Source organism: Pelecanus crispus, chromosome 4 (genome assembly GCF_030463565.1).
Source record: "Pelecanus crispus isolate bPelCri1 chromosome 4, bPelCri1.pri, whole genome shotgun sequence".
Classification (NCBI taxonomy): domain Eukaryota; kingdom Metazoa; phylum Chordata; class Aves; order Pelecaniformes; family Pelecanidae; genus Pelecanus; species Pelecanus crispus.
Window position 1 is genome coordinate 82,850,275 of NC_134646.1, and position 25,281 is coordinate 82,875,555.

The 25,281-nt window shown below is 36.4% G+C and overlaps 1 protein-coding gene across 3 annotated transcripts in view; it reads right to left on the reverse strand.

Moving 5' to 3' along the window:
• CTNNA2 (catenin alpha 2) overlaps positions 1 to 25,281 on the reverse strand; it is a 459,260-nt gene that overhangs the window by 60,837 nt on the left and 373,142 nt on the right. For all 3 annotated transcript variants that reach the window (XM_075708706.1, XM_075708705.1, XM_075708704.1), the window contains exons 9-11: positions 6,072 to 6,164; positions 5,634 to 5,790; positions 1,915 to 2,115 (exon numbers count right to left, since the gene is read on the reverse strand). In XM_075708706.1, the coding sequence (XP_075564821.1) occupies positions 1,915 to 2,115; positions 5,634 to 5,790; positions 6,072 to 6,164 (451 nt within the window). The remainder of the gene's footprint in view (positions 1 to 1,914; positions 2,116 to 5,633; positions 5,791 to 6,071; positions 6,165 to 25,281) is intronic.

Here is a 25,281-nt window from a genome sequence, read left to right on the forward strand (position 1 = left end):
AAAAGTCTGAAAATATGTTTTGTTTTGCTTAATAAAGAAATCTTAGTGATAGGAAGAATTCCTCAAAATCTCTCCTTTAACAAAAGGAGACTAACAGAAGAGTGCAACAAAATATTTAACCATCTCAAAATGAACAGATTATTTTCTTTTTGTGAATTCATAATACCAGTTCATAAACTTTTGCAACTAAGTTAAATTTGCAGTACTCATCCCACTGATCTCTTGTTGGGTAGTAAAAAATAGGGGGACTAATCAAAACAATTTTTGGACCCACTTTTGCTTCTCCTGGCTAAAAAACACGACACAAACAGAATCACTAAATTTTGAGGGGGAAAAAAAAAAAGCAAACTTAATTGCATTATCTTCAAGCTGTACAGGGCCAAAACCCAACCCTCTGGGTTCGGGCAGATGTAGAGTGAACTTGAATGTTGCATGGGAAATAGCTGTGTAGAGCCAAATGGAGCGTGTACTGTAGGCTGAAGATTATATTACTGATTCCTGACCTCTGCCCAAAAACGCCTTTCTGCAGATCACAGGAAGGAGCCCGTGAAAGCTAATTTCTACAGATTGGTGTGAACCCACAAGCATTGTGGGTGTTCAAGGCACAACTTTCTAGTCATAATCACAATCACAAAAATCCACACTTCAGCTATAATTTCCAATAAATAGTAATGGCAGGTCAGAAATAGAAGAAATTCTTGATGTTGGTCGTTGGGATTTATCTGTGCTTATAGGGCTGTGGGTCTTTATTAGGGCTAAAAGATAAGAAACTGGGGACAACAATAACACAACAAGTAATATTAATTCATCCCAACATTTTTTTAGCTCATTTTGCTGATTTCTGTGCTCAAAGCTAACACAGAGGCTGGCAGAACTACGACAGTTTTTGCTTTTCTGTCTCACAGGGAGATGTCTGGTTGTTTTGTCTGAATGTTAATTTGCCATGTCCTGCACTGGTGCATTCTCGTTTGTTCCTTCTAAAATAATCTTGACAATTTTAAAGCCCAAATGAACACGTGCAGTGAGATAGGGGAGGATCAGCTCAGACGTTTTCAGACATCTATACTACGTGCATCTATATCATTGCTGGTCACTTGTACAGTGAGGGGAGACCCGGTCCGTAAAGTCAATGAAATTCAAAGCGTGCTCGAACAAAAGCAGACCACTGCTTTCAGATGAGAGCACTTGATAGTACTACCTGCACTGAACAATTCAGACGCACATAGCAACAGATAATACTGAGTATAAAGGAGTGTAAAACGACCAGCTTAGACGCAATCACCTACACTTAGATGAATCCAAGCCCTGCTCTGTGAAGGCAAAAACAGGTTTAAAAAAAAATAAAATAAAATCAGTGTTTTTTTCCCAGTCTACCTATATAGCAGACTTTTATATTTTTATATAACCTATTTATTTTATATAATCTATAAATTTTATATAAGCTAGCAGACTTCTATATTTTTCAACCAGGCAATATATTTTCAGTTGCTGAAATGTATTTTCAATGAAAAATTGTTTTGTTTAGAAACACAACTTCAGTTACCAACAAGTACATTCACCTGCACAGACCACATAGTAATGTTTGTAATGATTTTCTAGAGACACATAATACCTAATCAACTGACTCAGAAAGAACTTGAAGCAAAGGCTGTGTATTATTTACTCAAATCTTCGAAACTTTGATGAAGTAGACTAGCTTTGATGGCTTACTCAATTTCTCCTCTTGTATGTCTCTTGTCAATATGACTTCTGCACTAGCATTGAGTAGAGAATAATAAAAAAAAATCATGGCCATTAATTTGTTTGTCTGTATCTTGTTTTCAAGCACAGGTTCCCCTCTGAGTTACATATTTCAGAGAACTAACTGAAAGTTTTAAGTGACTTAATATTGAACAGTATTTCAAGTAAGCTTACCGGTTTCAGAAAGCAGCTTGGTAGCTTCCAGCACCTTCTCAGTATAAACTCCAGTTTCATAGTTTTCCATCTCTGCATTAATGATGTGAATAACTCTGGCTGCACGGCCTCGGATGGCACCTGCAGTTCTATCCAGCGTATCGACGTCCCCTTCTTGGAGAGCAATCACACACTTATTCACATCTTCCAGAATATGGTTTTCTGGAATGTAGGAGAAAAAAAAAAAAAAAAAAAAGGCTCATTTTATTTTGTTCTTCCTCATAGCAAAGCTTACTGATTTGGGTAAACAGCAAATGTCAGTATGTTAAAAAATTGGTATCTGTCCTTATCCCGGTCTGCAAAACAAATTCCATCCTGTGATACTATGCCACATAACAGTAAAATTCCCAAGCATGATATTTATCTTTAAAAGGGACTGGGCTACATCCTTTCACCTATACAGCTAGTACCAACTTGTAATTATTTGAAAAACAGTCACATTAATTTCAAACATCACACTGAATTTTATTATAATAAAAGTGTAATAAAAATCAATACAAAAAGGAAAGTGGTCAAATATACTGCAGATGCTCTAATAAACAGTTGAGCAATTTTCTGAAGATGAATTTACACATTCGTATAAACATTTAATATATTTGGTTCATTTGTGCCTAAATAAGTTAGAAAAGAAAATAAACCATTTTGAAAAGATAAGAGCAAATGGTCTTTGTAGATAGCAGGAGCCTGTGCACGAGCAGTTCATCTCCTTTACTCCGTCTATGCCAGAGATTAAGGTGTGAATTTTTCATGACACAGAGTATAATCATATGTGACACTGCATATTCGGAAATAAGAGTTGACAAAAGTGAGTCTGCTCAGATGATGTAATATTAAGTAGCTTTATTGAAATCTTGGGAGCTGCATTGCTTTTTCTCGGCTCAGAATCAGACCATCTAGTCTCACATGCTGCAGTACACAGTTTATGTAGTATTCTCACATACGGATAATGTGAAAGGATGAAGCAGATTTTGACTAGGATGAAGCAGATTTTGACTAGGATGAAGCAGATTTTGACTAGGTCAGACATTATTTCCCTGCAGCCAGTACAGTTAAAAATCATTTCAATAATAAAACTATGACCGAATTTCATATTTGAGCAGTTTCACCCTGAGAAACTCAGCAACTCTAATCAGAAACTTACGTTTTGGCCACAGACACCACTAAACTGAAAATGAAATGTTGTTCTTTGCAGTATTAATAAATAAAACAGAATCAATCAGATCACCAACTGCTTTTTGCTAATTATCCTTGGCCACAAAAATAGAATGACACACCAATCTCCACTGTTAAAAATCCCAAGGTTGAATAATTTGAGGGTTTCAGAAATGTTTTACATGATGTTGAATTTTAAACTGTAACAACTATGAATGAAAACTGAGTGTCCCCTGAGCTGTGAATCAGAATAACTTGCAAGGCAAAATTCTTTGTTTAAAAGACTCTCTATCCACATTTAAAAAACCATTGCTTTGCTAAAATATTTCTTTGCTATTTCCTCCTCACCATCATCAATCTTTTTTACCATGGCATAACCAAATTTTGCCCAACAAGAAGTGCTATATGGATTTGAACAGACAGTGCATTTAGAATATAAAGTAACTGATTAAAATTGTTATTAAAACTGATTAAAATTAAAATTATGGTCAGCCTTCTCTTGGTAGCCACTGTATTAATAAAACATGCCATCAAATGTGACCCTCAATATGAAGAGGAGGAGGTGGCATTTCATGAGGTACGTTTAACCAGACACTAGCCCATTTTGAATGCTTCACTAGCTTAACATCCAAAAATAAAACTACCCTGTGTAAGCTGAGGCTTCCAAGTTTACATCTAGCAGCAACAGGCTTTCTGGATACATTAAATGTTTTCTTATTTTTAATAGAGGTGTCTGTGGACAGTATTAGAGAAAAATCTAAACCCAACAGAAATACTACTTCTCAGCTGCCTTGGAAAGCTTGGATCTAAGTCAAGACTATGTTAGAAGAAAATATGATTTGAGAAAAACAAAAAATAAAAATATCATCAGTTCAAAGAACTTCTGGTTTTATGGATACAAGTGGTTGAAGTGAACAAAGTCCTCAAACAAATAACCAAATGGCCACTTAAGTAAGTTTGCCATCTCTTTGGCTTGTGGACCGGGTCTGCAGTTTACAGCTTGGTCTGCCCTTTCATTGCAGAACTAGGTCTGTTGAAAAGTGTTTGCTACCTTCAAATCTCAAATAAAAATCTATGTGATACCAGATTCTGAAGTACCCTTTTATTCTGAGAGTTCATTTTCATTTTCTTGTCATGGCTTGCAGTAAACTCTCTAGCAGTGGTGTTGAACAGCGGAATGTAATTATACTAAACCGAGCCATTTCCTTGTTACTAATAATAGTGGGATACAACCAAACAAAATAAAGGGGAGGGCAAAAATGAAAATTAAGGATTTTTTTAAAGGAGAAATATTTTTTATCTCCAAACATCTTAAACTTCTACTGGGAAATTTAGGAAACATCAAGGAAAAGGATGTAGAATGAAACATGAAATTAAGGCCAAGCTATCTCTTGAAGTTTGGTTCTTCTGTGACATCAGAGTAAGCTAAGCACACTTGGCGCACTCTATGTCCTTATTCACAACAATGAAATACACCTCTTTCAAACTGTAATAGGAAAATGAGTTTTCTGCAGCAGGCAATTAACCCAAGACATGCAGCACTTTGCAATTATAGCATTCATTGTGTGTGACTGTATTATAACAATACACTCTGCCACAAGTTGTAGCACTTTACAAGGAGGATAGAGAAAAGACTGTGACCCAAAGAGTCAATGTCCTTCTCTTCTCTATCCCTTCTTTATATAAGGACTAAGATACTTTGTCTGTTTTCATAGAACAGCTTCCTTTGCATTGTAATCCTTAGCGAGGTCAGAGAAGTGCAGATTTGATATTTCTTATACTACTTTACTACTTCTCTCTGGTTGCATTGGTACACCAATAACTCTGGGACCCAGAAGTGCTTCCCGGCTCCCTGGAAATGTACACACTGGTCATGTCCTCACAGCACACTTAGATGGGACTCATATGCAGCATCTGTCTATTTCCTTCCTTCCTATCCCTCTCCAGGACCTGGTAACCCTTGATTGGTTTACTGTGGACTTGGTAGTGTAGGTTAATGGTTGGACTGGATGATCTTAAAGGTCTTTTCCAACGTAAACGATTCTATGATTCTAACCTGGTATGGATGATCAGGGGGCCTGACTATGTGGCACATCTGCCCCACTGTTTAGACACAGCTGATCTGAGCAAAACTACAAAATAAAGTACGGAGAGCTCATCTTTCCTCCTCTTGCCTACAACTGCACGAGGACTCTGACAATTTTTACACATACTGTCAGCCTGTCACAGGTCCCTAATACATTTTTAAAAGGTGGACAAAATCCTACTTTGTGCCTGAGTTGAAACAAAACTTCTCTAGAAATAGAAGCACAAATAGGATGCTATTTTCTGGGAGATGGAAAGCTACCCATTGCTACCAGGGATTAATTGGCATGGCTTGGTTGCTCCTACTGGGTGTAGAAGATCAACATTCCAATAGGGACGGACTAATGGACTAATGATGCTTTAGTAATTACAGCCTTTCTCTGCTTTGACCCATTACTTTAATTTAGGAGTATATTTTTAGAAGATTCCCTTGACCCCAGTACCTGAAACAGAGAGGAAATCGTCCACCGAAGTGATGTCATCAACAGCTTCAGTGAGAACTCGCACTTGTTTCTCCCACTGATCTTTAAAGACGTCCATGTTGTCCTGTGCTACTTTGCTCTGGGGTCTGGCAGCCAACGTGAGTGCAGCATTTATTACCTGTTATTCAAAATAATTTGTTATGAGAAGTGGAAATTTTTTTCACAAGGGAAAGAACAAATAGATTACGCACTGTGTTAAAAATACAGCATTACACCCCATTTGATATGCAGGTCTCAAGATATCAATGTATTTTTCACAGTTTGTGGAAAGCAGGCAACAATGTAATGACAAAGGCAAGGCTATAATCTTCATCTAGGCTGTTTTCCCTGTCTCAGCTAACTGATGTTTTTTAATGCCAAAAGAGTTCTCAAGTACTTTTTAGCAGGAATCTTACTTACCTGTGGGCACAGACTATCAATCTGTGTTGCTGCCATACGGACTAACTTCACACCTTCTTCATTATTCGAGATTGAACAGGCCAGATTTGCAACCTGCAATGAAATCAGCAGAATGAGAATCAAGTCTTAGGCAAGAGGGTCATTTTATACCTTTCTCTCTTCTTATTGAGCCTTGCCTAGGATGAAAGAATCGTATGCAAGAGGAATGATACAGCATCTTCTGTGCTGGTGAACAGAAACCCATGTAGATTATTTCCTGACTAACAAACTGAACTAGCCGTCTTCATTAGATTTTTCTCAAAATCTTCCCTCACTGTCAAGTGTTTCAATTCCTCCTCTACAGCTTGCAAATCATCTCCTGAGAAGTCATGCAGGGAATGTAGAGCATCCAGACAATTATCTATACATTTCTTTTCCTCACTGTTTCTTTTTCCTTTTACTAACCATGTCCATGATGAATACCAGTAATCAGGCTCATCCATATACTCTGAGCTTTGCAAAATGAAGAATCTTTGATGTCCTAACACATGGAATTGTGTTTTTCCACCCATAACAAAACCTCTGATACCTTCACTGATACTGGGAAGTTACATATTTCTCAAGTATCTTCATTGTTTCAGATCCTGGTGGTTTTATGCATGTTAAAATTGTTTTAATTCTCAGGTAGACCTCTTTACTTCGACGTGATTGTCTGCCCTAGAGTAAAGTGTCCATTAGCAAGAGTATCATAACTTGGTCATGTGAAATGTCTCTGTTGAAAGCCTCATTCTGTAACGTATGCCTGAAGATCTCATTCAAAGACGTAGGTACCTACATGTGCTTGCTCTGGCACAGCTTTGGAAGCCTGAACCTCACGAGACTGAAGGCTGTTTGGATAAGATGAAGATGGGGAGACTTAGAGATACACCTGAATGAGACCTAGCAATCAGACCATGCCTCCAGACACTGCAGAGCTGTTTCTCTGTGGCTTGGATGCAAGTGGCAGAGCATGTTCTCCCAGCTAATACAGTGCTTCTTGCAAAAAATCCATTCCCAAAAGCATTGTACCAAGTCTGTGAATCTGCCATGGGTTTTCCAAACAGCAATTCATGTCACAGTGCACATAATTAAGCTCATCAGTGATATTTAAAACACAAAAGTACATTCTGGGAGGGGTGAATACAAGATTTTTTTTTTTTAACTCATCCAAAAGTATGGCTCTTAATTCTAATCTACATTAAAACAAACTTATAAAATTTTAAATATGCTTCCTTGATATTATTCACTGTGCCTGAAGGCATAACTATCAGTTGGAAATGATTCATGAATTAGTTCAAATACCCCCAATCATTCTAATTTTCCTCCAGTCTCCCCTTGCGGTATTAATCTGCTCTCGTTTCCAGTGCACATCGCCATGTTAGCCCTGGTCCATCTGTTCTGCATAGAACCTATTTCACTTCACAGTTATGTAGAACGTGGTTTGCATGTATGATGGTGCCAAAGCCCAGGGAAATAAAGAACCTAAGGCTTCAAAGAGTCTTGCAGGCACTTCCTAGTCAAGATTTTATCATAATGTTGTGATTTTTATTTTCATTTCATGGTGAGACAAATGAGTTAGTCTGTTTGTTAACAGCCTTACAGCGCTCATGTCAAAAACATTCTCCTAAGCTGACATCTTCCAATTAATTTACCATTTTCTGTAGTCACTTCTTTGCACACATCAAACAGACCACTTTAATCTTCATGAGAAACAAAAGCTAAGAAGGATAATAATTAGAATGCAGTAACATGAATGGAAATTACAGACCTTAAAAAGTAGCAAATGGTATTAAGTTCAGCAAAAGCTATCTTCTGTATTTTAAATAAGTGGTTTTTCAGATTGCCCTTTCATTTTGTGATTATCATGGTGAAAATCTTCCTAAGGCTCCAGATGCTCCATATATCTTTCTTTTTCTCAGTTAGTAGTGAGATATGTGACTGAAAGGGGCTGGGTGTCATGAAATGGCAATCAAACTATTGAGCAGGTCTTTGAGTTCTCTTGGAAGAGATCATCACAGAAAAAAATCAGTGAAAATAAAACTTATTTCTTCTCTGTGTCTGTTAATTACTCTTCCAATAGAATCTGATGAGATAATATTTGGATATTGTAAAGTGTCCTAGTTTTCCAAGGAAGGATACAGAGATAACCAGAAAAAACTTTTTGTCCTTTTTTGTAAAATAATTTAGAGTTCAATACATTGTTTTGGCTGTTACTATCAATACAGAATGAGTGCAAATGTAATCTATGGCTACATTAAATATGCATCAAACAAACACTACAGTTATCTGTTTAAAAAAAAATAATGATACACATCATGTATAATCCTAATCTAAATAGTTTCTGTGGTATATTTCAAGTCTTTCATAAATACAGTCCTGTATCATCAGCAGTCAGAAAGCAATACCACTTTCACAGTTCAGCAGAGAGCATGCCAGCCATGGGAAGATCTGATTATGTCAAATAAGCATAGAGATAAGCAAATCCTACAAAGGTAGATGCAATCTGGATAAAATTGAATTTAGCACTACAAATCAGAAATACTATGACTTTACCCAAAACTTATTTTCAAAATATGGCAAGAAATAGACATTACTTGCAGAAGCCTGCATTTTAGTGCTGTCATATAAGCATAGATCTGTGAAACAGTACAAGTTTTAGTGCACTCAATCACCAGATACAACACTATTTAATTATTTTGATTGACTTTGTTATCAAATACACAATCAAGTTACCGTCAATTAAGATTCTTGGCACAGCAAGGTCCACATGCATGCTCTTAGTCAATAGAAACCGTGTGGTAATTCAAACGTGCTTTAGCCTACTATAAATTCAGCAACTTCAGATATTTTTCCTACCTAAAACTATGATGAAAAAGCTTAGACCCAATTCCACTCCACTTAGCTGAGACTTTGGTTAGGTGCCAAACTGATCTCTTTGGATAATGGATAAAAAGAGAAAGGCACTTCCAGAGACTGTGTCGGGTCGTTGGTTGACTGTCTCATCCTCTAGATGTATCTAGTTTATTGTTTAAACTTAGATTATAGCTAGCCCTGATGATTGCTGAAAAAGGTATTACTGAAATAAAAGAGGTTTTAGTGGTGCATTATAACTTGTTTTGCATGTGCATATTTAATACAACATGTATTGTGAAGAACCCAGACTCTTCAAGGTTGGGAATTCATTTAACACGCCACTCCTGAGCTGGATGGAGCAGATAGCTTGGAAAGGAAAAGAAAAAGGCTGTATCTTATCGTAGTTGCCAATTTGCCAAAACTTTGATTTGACAGCCTTTACCTTTACGCTTCAATTGCTCTGTCTCCACCAAAGCATTGAAGGCAAGATTTCGTGAGAGGCTGTGGAAGTAACCAGGTAATTAATTTATTAATTTTTCTTTTTTTTTTTTTTGTTTTTTTTGTTCTGTTTACTAAGTTCTTTGAGCATACTGAATTCACTGATTGCCTAAACAGAACTTAAGTTTGTATTAAGATCAGTATGAACTGTCTGAAGGGTATTTATATGAATGAATATATTTTAAATACCAAAAATCAATGAACTGTGAATCATCCTCAAAATGAGTGGGGAACTTAATAACAGTGAAACTGCTGTGTAGATAAACATCATTGTCCAGAATTTCAGGTCTGCTAAGCTACTCTTACACCGTCAAAACAATTGCTAAACACCTTAAACCTGTCCTGTAAGAGCAGGGAAAAGTAATGAGCAAGAAAAGAAACAGTCCAGCTTCAGCGATGCTGTATTTTTCTGGAATCACCAAAGCCACTGAATCAATCCTAGAATTGGGGAGGTGAAAAAGTGCATACCAGCTCCTTCGTATTAATTTCCTGTCACTGGCACTGATAGCCCAAGATGCCATTCTGCAGCTTGCTAGGTATCTATCTTTAATCATGCAAATAGTTCCATTAGTTTCAATTATTCAAAATAGATGCAGGATCAGTCCCCATAAAATGTATTTGCATGTATTTGAGTGCATTTCAGCCTCAAGAAGTTTTCTGCTGTATAGCAGGTGGGCGTAGGGAAGGATTTTGTTTCTAACACAAATTTTTATTACTGCTGTTGAAAGGACATACCAAGGACATGATTTATTCTAAAGATATATGGCAGCTGGAGGTGTAAGTACTGTATGGATAGGCGATGCCTACACTAGTTTTTCACTAGCTAGCAACTGAGGCATTTTTTCACTGCTTTTGCCACGCATACTGCTTAGGACAGAAAAACTTTATTTCTGCCATGAAATTGCACCCCAAGTTGCAAAAGTAATCAAGGATCTTTCACACTAATTTATTTTTACACTGATGAAAATCAGGTGTAGTTACCTTTTGTTGTGCTTTTAAACTAGACTATTTCCAATTTTGACTTGAGCTCTTTGTATTATTAAAGGTAATAATGACAATCAAAATACACTGTCCTCTGGTTCAAACTTAAATTCAAAGATTTAATGTGGCCAGTCTGAATTTACGAGAAAAGGTCCAAAAAAGAAATCCATTGCTTAGAGCAAAAATGTAAAAAAAGGGAGCAGTATACACTATAGCAAAGGAGCAATATCAACACAAAGGCTGCAGAATATTGCAGCTAATGTATGTATTCTATTTTTAATTTTTTTCTTTTATTCTTTTTTTCCACCATAGATTGTTTAGAAGAAATGACACAAAAAAAAATCTCTATTCAGCTTCCCCAACCATTTAACCATTCTAAGGTAGAGAATGCAACTTATTTATATCTTAGTTTGTGTATTCTTTGTAAATAAGGTTTGGGGTTTTTTTTTTACTTTTATTATACATGTCTTTCCTATTTACGTCATTTATTTTTTCACTGTAATTAACTGATGGAAATATTAGGAAGAAGAATATTTACAGCAAGTTACTATTTTTTAATGGAAATATAGAATAAGTAAACAAACCCAAGACACTGCCAAACTTAGCTGTCTACACCATACATTTGAGAAACTGAAACTTTCTGAGTTATTCAGCTTGAGTTGAAGGTGGTTTAAGTAAGAGGCTTCTATAACATTCAGAGTGGACTAAAGCCAAGCAAATAATCAGTTACCGTGTTTCAGCTGATGAGTGGTAACTTGCTGAACTGTGGCATCTTGACTGTAATTATCCATCCACTTAGTAATTTATCCAGATATTGTTACAATCTCTGAATCCTTCAAAATTTTGACATATATTAATGTTGGTACTGCTTTAGGCAGCCCAGTGATATTCATGGAGCCACAACTAACAGATTTTTTCTAAAGGAGAGCACAGAGTTGAAGCTAAGTTACCTAAGATCTTCAACTTATTTATCCTCACTCTATTCACTGAAGCATTATATTATGAGCAAAACTCTATTTATCACTAGATGGGATGTTTTTGCACATACACAAACAAATGCCAAAAATCAAAATGCCACTGAGAGGACATATTGCAGCAGATTCCTCTTCCTCTTCATGCACCACAGTGCCAATTTCTACTACCATGAAAATATTAGACTCTGGTCTAATTCCATTCCATAATAATACCTAATACCTATATAATAATAATAATAATAATAATAATAATAATAATAATAACAACAACAACAACAACAACAACAACAACAACAACAACAACAACACCTAATACCTAATACCTATTCCATATGGCACGGGGGGAAAGGAACCTCATACTGGATAACATTGCCAATTGTCCCTCATTTATATTAACCAGTCACGTAGTCTTATCTAAGCCAGAGATGCATTTTTAAGTTGTTCACATGTACGTATGTTCACGTGTATTAAAAAACCTAATTGCATGCACAGCAGTAAAAAAGGCATTTCTTTTGTAAATTGCTAATGATCTAATTTACTGAGTTTGGTGCTTGGTCTGAACATTTTTTAATACCAAACCCTGAACATATTTAATATCAGCTGCTCTGAAATTTCCAATACTCTGTACATATCCAAACAGGTCGGTAACAGCAAGATGTTAGAAAGCTACAGAGAATTTTAAACACAACAGTTGAATGTTTTATTTCATGCCTTATATGCTGCCCACTGAACTTATGAAAAACTCTTTTCACTTCTCAAAAGGTCAACAGCATATTCATTCATACTTACTACAGGAATAAGGCTTTTCCACTCACTCACACTCCCTCGAGACTGCTCCCATATCAGATTTAGTTGAAAGAGCCTTAAGAGATTTCTGCTTTTGGTAAAGTTTGAAGTAACTCTGACTTGAATGAATTCAGTGGGTCTTGGACTAGGATTTTTGAAAGAAATTTAAGTGTTAGAAGCCTCGTGTACTAAAAGCTCAATTCAAAATGCAAAAATCCTAGCTTTGGACAATTTCAGTGAAGAGGTGATAATGCAATCTGAATCTCTCCGATTTCTAGGAGCATTCTGGTACATGTCGTGAGTATTGCCTACAAGATGGAATAGGAGTAATATTAAAAATGAAACACCTTGAAAAATATTTCTACTTCACTATTTTCATAACTGAAAAAAAAGATACATTGGTTCATATTCAATTATAGAGCTGCCAGTAAAGCATACAAGAAAAGGGTATTGTATTATGTCTGATCCTTTACTTTTAATATTAGACAATAATAACGTTTTTGGATATGAACAAAAAAGATATTCACTGGGAGTAAATACTAACTTTTCTTTTTTTTTTTTTTTCCCCCCATTCTTTTTTTACATGGAATTTGACCATACAACTGTTTCTTCCTGAAACAGGTCAAGTCTCTACACCACACTGATGAGCCCCAACCATGAAACATATGCCTGATGGCAAGCACAAGAAACCCCCTACTGTGGTCCAAAGACCTACTAAAACAAGAGGGGTATGATGCTAATGTGCATCTGCAATTTTAGACCAACTTTCCAGGTCATTGTGATTTCTTAGCAGGGTCAGCCCAAGCATTCCCTATGGGAAACAGGAGAAAGCAAATTGATTATAGAAAAGGCAGGTGATTGTTTCAGAGCATTTTTCCAATTTACATTAGAGACAAGTAAGTCTGGAAACCTCTTAAGTTTCATCTGTAAAATTATTCAAGCAATGCTGTTGGGCACTTAGAGTGGAGCGCTGCCCAGAACTATCAACTTTCATCCTCAGCTAGAACAAACAGGCTCAGAGCTGTTCCAGTTAGAGTACATGAAGACCTGATCCCACAATTAAAAGTCTAGGCATACATCTGTTATGGTTTTTGTGTTCCACCATATCTCTAAATAGCTTGAAAATGAAGGACTTTAGAAAAGGGGGTGCAGATGTTAATTCCCAGAGCTGAAATCAATAGAAATGCTTTCTGCTTTGACAGAAAACTCCCTTAGGAATTACAGATGATCCTCCCTTGTTTTCATAAGTATGTGTTTCTGAGGCATTCAGATGGAATACACCTAATTGATAGTCAGTAGTAGTGGGGAACCCGTATACCCGCCAGCTGGCCGGTAGGGAGGAAGATAAGGACAGCAGAAAAGGGCTTCTCTCCTGAGATTCACTCCCACAGGAGTTGGGAAGTGCAGTGGGGCACTCAGCTTCAGAGATATGGGATCTCTCCCTTCAACAATTTGCTTACTATATTTATGTAGGACAAGAGGAAATGGGCTCAAGCTGCACCAGGGGAGGTTTAGATTGGATATTAGGAAACATTTCTTCACATAAAGGGTAGTCAAGCATTGGAAGAGGCTGCCCAGAGAGGTGGTGGAGTCCCCATCCCTGGAAGTGTTCAAAAAATGGGTAGATGGGGCACTTGGGGACATGGTTTAGTCTAGTCTACCCTTGATTGGCTTAGAGTAGACCTGGTAGTGTAGGTTAATGGTTGGACTGGATGATCTTAAAGGTCTTTTCCAACCTAAATGATTCTATGATTCTATGTAATTTCTGAATTTTCATCCATTGCTGAAGAAATAAACAACAAACAGCTGCAGTTAAACCAAGAAGAAGAGCAGGACGTAATCTCAAGAACACAGTTAAGACCAGATTCCTGCTTTAATTTTAACTGGTCTTGAACAATATAGCATTGCAGTGATGAAATGCAGCAAGTCTTCCTCCTACAAGAAAGCAGCCTATAAAGCTGTAGGGGATTTGCTGTTTATTGTCCATCTATTCAGGTGGGCCACAAAGCAGATATCCTGTTCTAAACCACACTGCTAGCATGACTGCCGAGTCTAGGTAGTATAGCTAGAAATGACTAATTTAATTTACTGATTTTCTGACTTACAGGTATAAATGCATTTTACATTGCAATGGTAGACATTTATTTTCTTCCTTTCACAGAAAGCAAAAGTAAAAAGCATTCCTTCTGTGTAGGTCAGAGCCTAGAGACCCATCTCAGTGCTCTTTTACCTCTGTTAGCAGGATCAGCTTACTTTTCTATTTAATTTGACAATAGGTAATGGCTTGCTTATACTATTCTTCCATACCTGGTCTATTAATACTGAAAAAACAGTGAACAAAGAATACAGGGAAACACCAAAACCTATAGCAACATCTCTCAAATGTCAGACAACAGAACCTTTAACCAACAAGTAACTTTTATGCTCCAAAAGCATGCAAAAAGGCCAAAAGAATTTTTTGGGTTTGTATACTGACAAGAGGAAGAAATTCAGGGTGTTTGTGTATTAATCCTTTCTGGTCAATCTGCAATCAAGGCCACTGCTATTAAAACTCATAACGAATTATGAACAATGTATACTGAAATACTCAAGGGCCGAGAGGGCAGTTGGTGTCCTACAGAAACAAGATTTACAAGACTGCAATGTGTATGAGTTGATCCCATAAAGCAATTTTGACAACATACCCCTGACAGCGCTATAATTAATAGATATTAATAGCAAGTAGTTACCAAAGCAATCCATCTATCTAATAACAGTCCACTATTTTGGCAAACTATTTAGTGACCCTAGAACAGGGATGCATGCCTGACTAGCCTGTGGTAATTAAACATTAGTTATATCATCAGGAAGCTATATTTGACAGTTGTTGAAGAAAAACAGAGGATTGTGGTAGGAACACAAAAAAGTTCACAACAGTAACAGAAGCTTTGAAGATATTAAGATAGTGTGATATCAGACACCCCAGGGCATAAACAAATCACAAATTATAATTACTGATCCCTAAAGAAAAATAACTTGTGAGTTAGACAGAACCAATTTTAGGGCTGAAGCTGAGCAGATAAAGAAAAAAATTGTATAACAATCTATTACAGCTGCTAGAGATTGATAGCACAGGTCAGGCCATCTTGAAGTTCTATATAAGCATCCAACAATAGCAACTTGTGTTCACATGAAAACCAGAAAATTGGGTATGCAGAACCAGTCACTCTGCTATCCTGCATTGCTATCTATGTAAATATTACTTTACTATCATTAAGGGGAAAATGTACTTCTAGTCCTTGTGATAGATACACCATCGCAAGGACTGGAGAAAAAGTGTAGGTTTTGCATGAGAAGGAAGATTGCTAGTGTGAAAGAAATCTGAGATTATCATGGCACGTAGAGTACAAATGTATTTTTAAGAAATCAAGACTTATTAGTTCCCTTGCTCACAGAAAAAAAACTTGTAAAATACTATGATTGCCTTCATAGGGATGAGTGAAAAGATTTTTTAGAGTAATATTTTAAAGGCTTACAAAGTCACATTCAGAGAAAGATTGATTTCACATGTACCCAATTTTTGTGCAATAATAGTCTGCAAAATGTTTTTTACAGTAATTTAGTAACGGTTCAACAGTAATGCAAAATTATGTCATCTGCCCAGAACCAGAATGTGTGGACAAGGCAACAGAACTAGATGTTCCCTTTTCTATTCCTCCTGTCAGTATGTTTAAACCCTGGCATGGAGAGAGCTCATATTGGCTCGAAACATAATTTAGTTTACTCATCTGCTTAGCAGCCCTTTTTCCTGCTAATACATCCCCTTCTATCTGGGAAAAGTCATATTTATGATAATGATTTTTACAATATGAGTGTCTGTCACCAAGAAACAAAGACCCAGAGCATTTAACAGAAAAACTAATATGTGGATATAAGAGGTATTTTCCCATTTCTGTGTTATAAAAAACTAGGCAGTCGATTACTCCCCCCTTTTTGTTCTATCACTGTATACCCACACTTTTTGTACGATCAGAAACAGAGATGACTTACAGAGGTGTTTAACAGCAGCTGCATTTAGACCAGTAAGCTAACCACAGCCAAGACACAGACCTGACCACTTGCACACACTCATCCACCTTTCTGAACTGTAAACATAATCCATAGCAGAGTTTTAGCCTAAACTACCTCATCTACATAACACATGGTCTCTCTTAGAGCTACTAAAAACATGTGGGCAAAAGAGATCGCATTGAGAAACCTTACATCTCAATCTGTTCTTACAGGTAAGTAAGGGAAAATGAGGTGAGAAAACCTGAATTTATATTTAGTTTTCTCTCCTCTTCTGAAAAGGGAATACCTTAAAAAAAGAAAAAGCAATATTAATTATTGAAGGTGCTGGAATTCATATCCTCAAATTATATTTTCTCTTAATTTAAGACTGCATTCTTATCATTTTTTTCATAGACTTTTGTTGTTGTTATAGTACTAATAAAAATGTGGGAATTTTAATCTTACTTGTAAACTCAATCATATGGTTTATTTGATTAAAAACTGTTACATTCTGACTCAGTCTTACATTTTATCCCAGTTCTCACACATTTGCAGTTCTATCCGTGAAAGCTGATTACCTTTTCAAAGGATCATCATTAGCTCATAAATATCCAAAACCATTTGAACAAACCCAGGATTATTTCTTGTGTATTAGAGTGCTGTTTCTGGCTTTTTCTTCGACTCCTCAAAAAAACCCCATTGTCATAGAAATGCAGCTCACATGCAAGTAGTTTTTAATAATGAGGTTTTATATCAAAAGCTCTTCATGTGACTTTTAGCATTAAACATAAAACAGGAACAAACGTATATCTAAGAAATCAAAACTGATGTCAAAATTCTAAATAGGACTGCAGACAGATCTTTAATTCACTGTGCTCTGATTTATGGTCCTCTTGGCGTGCAGAGATCAGTATAATAAGTCCATTGCCTCTGCTATTAGACTTAATGGCAAAAACAGGATCTACAGAGAAGCTTCATACATTAGCATAGGTGACATTTTTAGCTAAAAGAAATTTTGACATCCCTTCATACTGTCTTTCTTGCATGTGCATTTCTCTGCTTGAAACACCACCACAAAAGATTACTGGTGGAGTCTAAACAATTCATCTTGTAAATTAAATTTCCACATATTACCCAGTTTCTTACAATATCTTTAAGCACTTGGAAGACCAAAGGAAAAAAAAATATTAAAATATATCTTTGAAGGATTTTTCTTTCTCTGACAAGTTATCTTCAGAACAGGTGACATGCTGGTTCCTCTGATCTGGTTAATGCATTGTTATTGCTGTCTCTACTCAGATGTCTGTAGTATCTCAGACTCCCCAAATGATGCAAATATATAGATAAAATTTTTGATCACTACTTATGTCATGTTGTTTAAAATGTACCATGGTCAACTTAATTCTATTTATTTGAAAACCAATTTGTGTTCTCACAGTGAGAAACGCCAACAGAAGCCCTGAACACATTAAAACGTGCTAGCAAATTTTAAATATAAATACTTTAAATTGTGTGTGTGAGAGTAAGAGACAGAGGGCATTCAAGTGCAGCTATGAACAAATAAGCACTTGCACAGTAAAGAACTGCAGATCACATTCAACATTTCACTCAATGACATAATTCTCAAGTAGAAATACAACTCTCCAACTCCAACACAAAATGGCCAAGACTCTTCATTCAATCCATCCAATGAGACAAAGCTGAAGATCCCCAACTGAGGTACAGCAGCTTTGTCCCACTTCAGCGAAGCTTCAGGGATTTACACCAGCCTTGGCTCATATAACACACTCTTTGGTCAATAAATTGTAGTTTTGACAAACCAAGGCAGAAATTAATTCCACAATCAATCCACCAACGATACACAAATGGTAGTAAATGTTGCTCTGTTTTCACTTCTCTATATGTACAATGGCATTCCAGAAATATTTATGGGAGTCTATGTAGAAGTGTCTCTGTAGTGCCAGTCCATGTAGAGGAAGAGGTAAATAAAATAGGGTTTTCTAAATGTGGCAATTGATCGCAAAAGCTTTTCTTTCATTAGTATGAAAAAGACACGATTGGTTGACCGAAGAACATGTTGTAGTCTATATTAAAAAAATATATATATATCATTGCTACCAGAAATAATGAGTAATGTATTACAAAAATACATTATTGCTATATCCTTTTATTCTTCTAACCTGCATCTTTTTAATGGTTAATTTATTATTAATTCACTCAATAGCCATCAGCATATATTTGCACTACTACAAACTGGAATTTATTCATCCAGCTGCACACTGGGATTTGTTTAGTTATCGGGGGTCAGTGAACATGTAACACAGTTTTATAAACTGATATTGAACAGGAAGAGACTGCATTAGAATGACACCAGAATAACAATAAGCAAAGGAGTCAGGTGAGTATTTCTTGCTTCAGCTGTTATATACACATATTTTTTTCACTGTCAGGAAGCTGATGGTTTTTTTCAATTATTATTTTTTTTAAATCCTTCCTTTCTTTCCATTACAATTTTTGTTAGCTCTTTAAACCCCTTGGCAGCTACCATGATGACAGCCTCCTGCCAGCTAAAACGGCAGGGGAAGGCACGGCACAAGTGGCCTGACAGTGTGTGGCTGAACCAAGCATGCAACGGGGTTGCGTCCCAGAGACAGTGATTCCCAAATGGCAACACAATGTGTTGCAACATTCCAGTGCTCAAAGCTTTTAATGCTACTTTTTACTCTGCCTTTCTCCAAAAATTACAGTTTGCTATCAAATCGTTGATTCTCATCTTTCCATATATTTAGCATTACATGGTCATCAGCTTCAGTGGAATTAATCCTGATTTACATCAGTGTGAGTGACAGGAGAAATGAGCTCAGTAGTTAGAGGATAACAGCTGTTGAAAGTGTTTATTTGCATAAACGCAAGGAAACCAATTCCATTTCTGAGTCAATGGAGACATAACCTACCTTAGGCTGTCCCTATCTGAGAAACTACCTTTTCTAAGAGAATGAGAGTCAATAGTCTGCAAGCTATTATCTGCTACCTATTATACTAACGTTACGCTGTAGTCTTAAGAAACACATCAAGAAACAATGTAAAATCATACAGAATTGTGTGGTGACACGAGTGCCATTCAAATTAGGTTGTGAATATGTTGCTGTGATGCATGTTCACCTGTTTGGTTAAAATTACAAAAAATAACATCACAGACAGAGATAAGCATGCAGCTGTTCAGGATTCTTTGATTATGAAAAATTTGAAGAAAAAATATTTTTCAGTTTGTCATTTGGGGCCAAAATTCCTAAATTTTCTTTTCCTAGCTATCAAACCCCAATATAAATAATGGTAAATGGATGTGTGCTGAGGATATTTGAATAGAAAATACGTTGAGAAAACACTGGTGTATTTAGGATCACCTTTACTCATTTTAGAAGTTCATGGAAGAACAGCTGATTTTAATGTCGTGTTATTCCCAGTTTAGGCAAGCGTTCAATTTGAGAAGGGAGCACAGAGGTGATTTACATTGAATATCTCGATCTCATTTCAAGAGAATGGCTTAAATGCAAACACAGTCAAGTTGAAAGTCTTAATGTTCTACTTGAATTCACATGATTTATGGGAGGGAAAAAAACCCTACACTGTTTCAACAGGCTGAGAATTGCTAGTTTCATGTACATGGACTAAAGGAACCCAAATTCAAACAACAGACACTCAAACTAACATTTAACACTCCAGCTCACATTCGACACTGACATTCAAACTAACGTTCCAGATAAGAATAAATCTTCTTTTGAAAAAATCCTAAATATAAAATAGGGCAGATACTGCATTCATCTATACTGATATAATTAGACATACTGGACTGAATTAATGTTCTTACTCTGGATTTATGCAGTGTCATTGAAGCCTACCCTTCAGTCTTCAGACAAATGCCAAATATGCCACTGAGAGCGCTGAAGTGACAGTTCTTTCTCCTCAGAAACATTGTTCGAATTGGAATTAAGATGCCCAAATATACCAGTGCAAGCTTTCAGTATTATCATTAAAGATTCTGAAGTATTTTGAAGCATTTTTATCCATTTTCAGAATCACTTGCTGGCTTTAGTGAGCTGTTCTTCACATTTGAACTGCACACTCATATTCCCAAATGGCCTACAGGGAAGTACTGCTTTTCTTTTTGCTGCTAAGAAATTTCTGGTTTTCAAAGGTGGCAGTCTCCGCTTTCCAGTTCTCCAGATACTCATCTCAATATATGCAAGGTGACGATGTAACGGTAAAAGTTGACAATCCTTCCTTGCACTTCTGTGCTCCCACCTCCACGAGACCCTGATGGTTCCTTGGATGTCTGGGTCAGACAGCGAGCAGGAGTAGTTAGTCCCTGCCACACTGGTGTCAAAGTAGAAAAAAGCAAAGCTAATTAATTACTCACAAAACCAACCTAATGAGCATACACAAAGTGACGAACTTGCTTTCCAGAAAAAAGCTAGTATGTCAGACCATAGGTTTCCCATAAAGCTCCCTAAATGTGGGTGAGGAACAAATGCTAACACCACAGCTCCCTGAGAGTCTGCCTTTTATAAGCTGTCTAGCGTTCACTTGGCAGAATGGAAGCTCGCTATTTATTAACTAACTACACAAACTCTCATATTTTCTCCACTCTAATTCTGAGGGAAACTCTTTGTATATGCAGTGGATAAGCCAATTAAAAAGAATTCCTACCCAACCCAAATCATAACTACTCTATCAAACTTGAGAGCAATTTGTGAGTATATGTGGGACTAGAAGTTTCTTCTCTAGATTGCTGGCACACAGGCTGTTTTCAAATTAACTAAGATAATAATCTTCCTTAATATTCACTGAGAGCACAGCTGCTGCTATCAAGCAGTTTTCTTCTTTAACAAGCTAAATCCTCAAGTCCACTGTAAAAAGGTATATAATGTATAATTAACTGGTCTAAATTTGGAGAGCATTTTAACTCATCAGTGGTGTCTCAACTCTGCTTTACAGGGAATTTTTCTTTTGTCTGTAATAAAAAAAAAAAATTACTGACAAAGATGAACCAGAGACAGTAAGTATCATAGTTTTTTGCTACTACATTATTTTTTTCCAAGTTAGTTCAACATGTCATGGTGGTTATGAAGGGTGATGAAAGTTTGGAATAGAGAAGCAGGGAGCTCTCAGCTTCTGTCTATAATATTACAAATTTGAAACTCGGTTGCTATAGCTGATCAAAAACTTGTGTACCCATAAGATAGTAATTTTTCTCCAGCTTTAGCAATTTACTTAACAAAATCCAGAAAACGATTCTTACTCAGCCTCTCAGATCTCAGCTAGGCTACTACTGCTTTCTGTAGTCAAAGGAACACTTAGGTTTTTCATTCAGCATTAGTGGTGAAAGCCAGCTCCAAGATCTCAGAGTAACTTGTAAGAAACCAACTTTACAGAATCTCAAGCCTGTTTTGCTCTCATAGCGCAGATGAGTGAACCAAGGCAAAAACCTCTGTACCAAAGACTCACAGCTAATAACATTTTCCAGGAGGTGAGAATGTATATCCTCTCCCATTCTACCTCCCCAACAGCAGTGGTGCCTCCTTGATTTTGAAATATGTTGGGGAGAAGAGTTAATATATTCCCATCTTTGTACAACAACTTAATTTTTAGACATCTAGGACTATTTCCATACTTTGCCTGAAGGTGCTCAAACCCACAGCTGCAGACAATGCCCAAAGCACCAGGATACAAAGCACTTATACTTGCTGCCTTCATACCAAAGTTTTAACACTACTCAGAAAAACCTTTAATTCAGTGAAGATTCAGCGAAGAATCAAGAGGAGGTTTTGTTCTGAAGCCACAGTCAATTACACATAATTCAGAACCTCATTCAAAAGGGGTTTTAAATAAAACAGAGTCATCACTTGGTAAAACTCAGGCTAAAGCAATTAAAAGTGCTAATACAAGGAAATTCTAGTTCTTGAAAATCGAAGGAATACTACCCATTCATTTATGCCTCAAGAAGGAAAAATATCAGCATGTGTTTATTAGTGTATTTCTCCAAGAGGTAGCAAAACTGAGTTTAATTAAAGACAGTAATTACACATAATACTTTATGTCTAGGTTATATGATCCCACATTAAACTGCTACAGAGTTTAGAAATACTAACATATATATATTTTTTCTGATCACTACAGCATTAGCTTACTTTTTTTTTTAAAGAAAAAATAATCCATTCCTTCAACATAAGTAAAATACATCTTTACAGGATATCCTTTCTGTCTCAAATTATAGATCATGCATCTCAGTCCATTGACTTCCAAGTAAAAAGAATGACAAACATAGGAAAGGAAACATTATAAATTGTTTCCTTGTAATGGTTTCTTTTCTCCTGGCCAACTGTGGTTCACTGAACACCTTAAAAAAAAAAAAAAAGTTACATCAAGAAATAACCAAGATCTTATCATCCTGCTATAGTACTTTTTTCCCCTAACGTATGCATTAAATACAGGTTGAGATTAATTTTATGTTCTTTTATATCTATATGCTTTTTTCAATCACACTCACAGCTAATAATTCTTTGTCTTTCCAGAAAAGTCTAGTGGCTTTTATAATGGAGTATATCAGCTGTTTACAAAAAGAAAAACAAAAACTGCCAATTTCACATTTCAGCTTAAGGAAGGAAATGAAGAATATATTAACTAAACAAAAATGGGGGGGATTGAGTAAAATAGTTCCAACAGTAATTAGTCAGGGCATTATGTTTGATATTATACACTACTGCAGGAAACATGACCAACTTTTTAAAATATGTGAGAATTCCCACACAATTTCAAAAGATATTATTAATACATTAATTTATCCTTGTATCTTTCCTCCAGATCATTATTGTTAGTTAAGTAGAATATATACATGGGTGAGGGTTGAGCTTTATTATAAACATATATGACAGATTCAGGAAAACTCTTTCATAATAAGAGAACAAAAATACAGAAACTGTGCCAGACAGACTATCTGTATGTGAAATGCGTGCCAAAAAAATAGCTGTTTAAATAATATTTTTTTCTGTTCAGTGGCTGCAATGAAAAATAATCACAAAAAATTGTCTCAGGTTGACACCAAGCATATTTCTACTGGCCAAATTCAGTAAACTTTCACAAATAGTTTATGTTGACCTAAACCTGCTTTTCTTACTGGGAAAGCATTCATGGGAGAAATTTCACACAGCTTCTCTCTAGTTCCAGGTTTTCCCACAATATCTCAAACCCATAACTATAGAGTATGCATTTCTGTATTTAACATCCCCAGTGTATATTTGTTTAGAGGGCTCAGAAGACTCTGTGTTCAGCTGTATGGGTTCATTACAGCAGCTTCAGAAGGGCTCCTCCTGCTACCATGCAAATAAAACTGCTACTTGTACCTGCCACCTACAAGCTTTACCCTTTATTACGAAGCCTATTCTCTTAGTGTTTAGATTAGCGTCTGACACTGCCAAGGAAATTTAATGACCTGTCTTATTTTTCAATGGAGAGCCCTTTTCATTGAAAACTGCTCCCGATTTTTCACGGAACTGACATTTTGCTGCACCGTCCTGCCATTTTTCAGCCTTACGTAGTCACATGCTGTAGATGCAAGTATATTTATCAAACAATTATCGTCAATTACCTGAGAGTTTGAGCTTCACAGATATTTTATGAGATTTTTTCAGGGTACTGACATGACAAAATACACATCAGTATGTTGTAAAATAGTTGAAAACGCATAGCCAGAAGAGGAGGCGGGCAAAAAAGAAGTTCCGATTAAGTACCACTTGCTGCTGCACGTCTCATTATCGTTCTGCCTGTGCGGACCTCAGCAAATGGTGGTCTGGGAAGGAGCCTTTCTTTTCAAGAAGGACAGTCTCGCAAGAGTCCCTAGCCACAAAGTAATTTCCACAAAGGATTAAACATTGTCTCTCTGTCCCTTTAGCTGTTACGTGTGTTCCCCATAGACCCTTCTTGCCTTAAAATGTAACTCACTCATGTAACAAGGGATGCAAATGGTTGCTTTAAGAGATGTTATGCTACTTCTACATTGTTAAATAAGAGAATTCCACTGACTGAGCTCTGCTCTCGCGTTAAGTCTTTGATCCTCTTTTATTCAGAATTCTAGATGTACGTACGAGGCCAAAAGGCTTGGACTTAACTCTCCGAGGAACTGCCAAAGGAACATGGATTACCTCAATGTCCATCAGACCAAGAGACTGCAGAGCATGGGAGAGATTAAGCAGAAATAGAAATTATATTGCCTGACCAATCATAAGGGTTTATAACAACTCTGATAGGCTACAGCACAGATGATAATCTGTCATAAGAGCCATATTTATGTAATCAATTTGAAAGTCTAAGCAGACCAGATCAGAGATAAAGCACAGGACACAGGAGCAGATAAAGATGTTGGGCGGGGCGGGAGGGAGCGGGGAAATCAATCAATAGTGACAATTTAAGAAAATATATTAAATTGTTAGTACAAACCATTGTAAAACTTCACTTAGAACAGTCACGTGCATAAGCAGAGCAGTGTGAACCACACAAGTAAAAAGAGCTTCTAGGAAGGTTGGGGAAAGACGACATTAGAGAAGCTACAATATGCATTCAACATAAGTACTTGGGAGGAAAAATAATGAGCGCCTCACATTCTCATAAGATTTTTGAAATTAAATTTAGATTTGTGATCAATATGGGAATTAAATTCTGGAATCACCTTCCAAATAGCTCTTTGACATAGAGCTTGAATGTTTCTGGAATTTACAGATTAGAAATAGGACTGGAATTAGAAATTAGACTGTGAAATATTTAGAGAATTTGATTTCATGATTTAACATTCTGGATGGTGTTTCTTGCGCTTCATTTCTATAGCCTTCGGCATGCAAGCAGGGTTTTCAATGCTACCTGTTAAGGTTTTTTTTTGTTTTTTATTTTAAAGAAAGACAGAAAGGAAAAAGTGCACTGTTTTTTACAGGCAGACTCCTGCACCTTCATAGCAAGTACTGACTAAAATATTCTGCTCTCCTTGTAAGCGCAGGATCTCATACATCCTATGAGAAGAACTT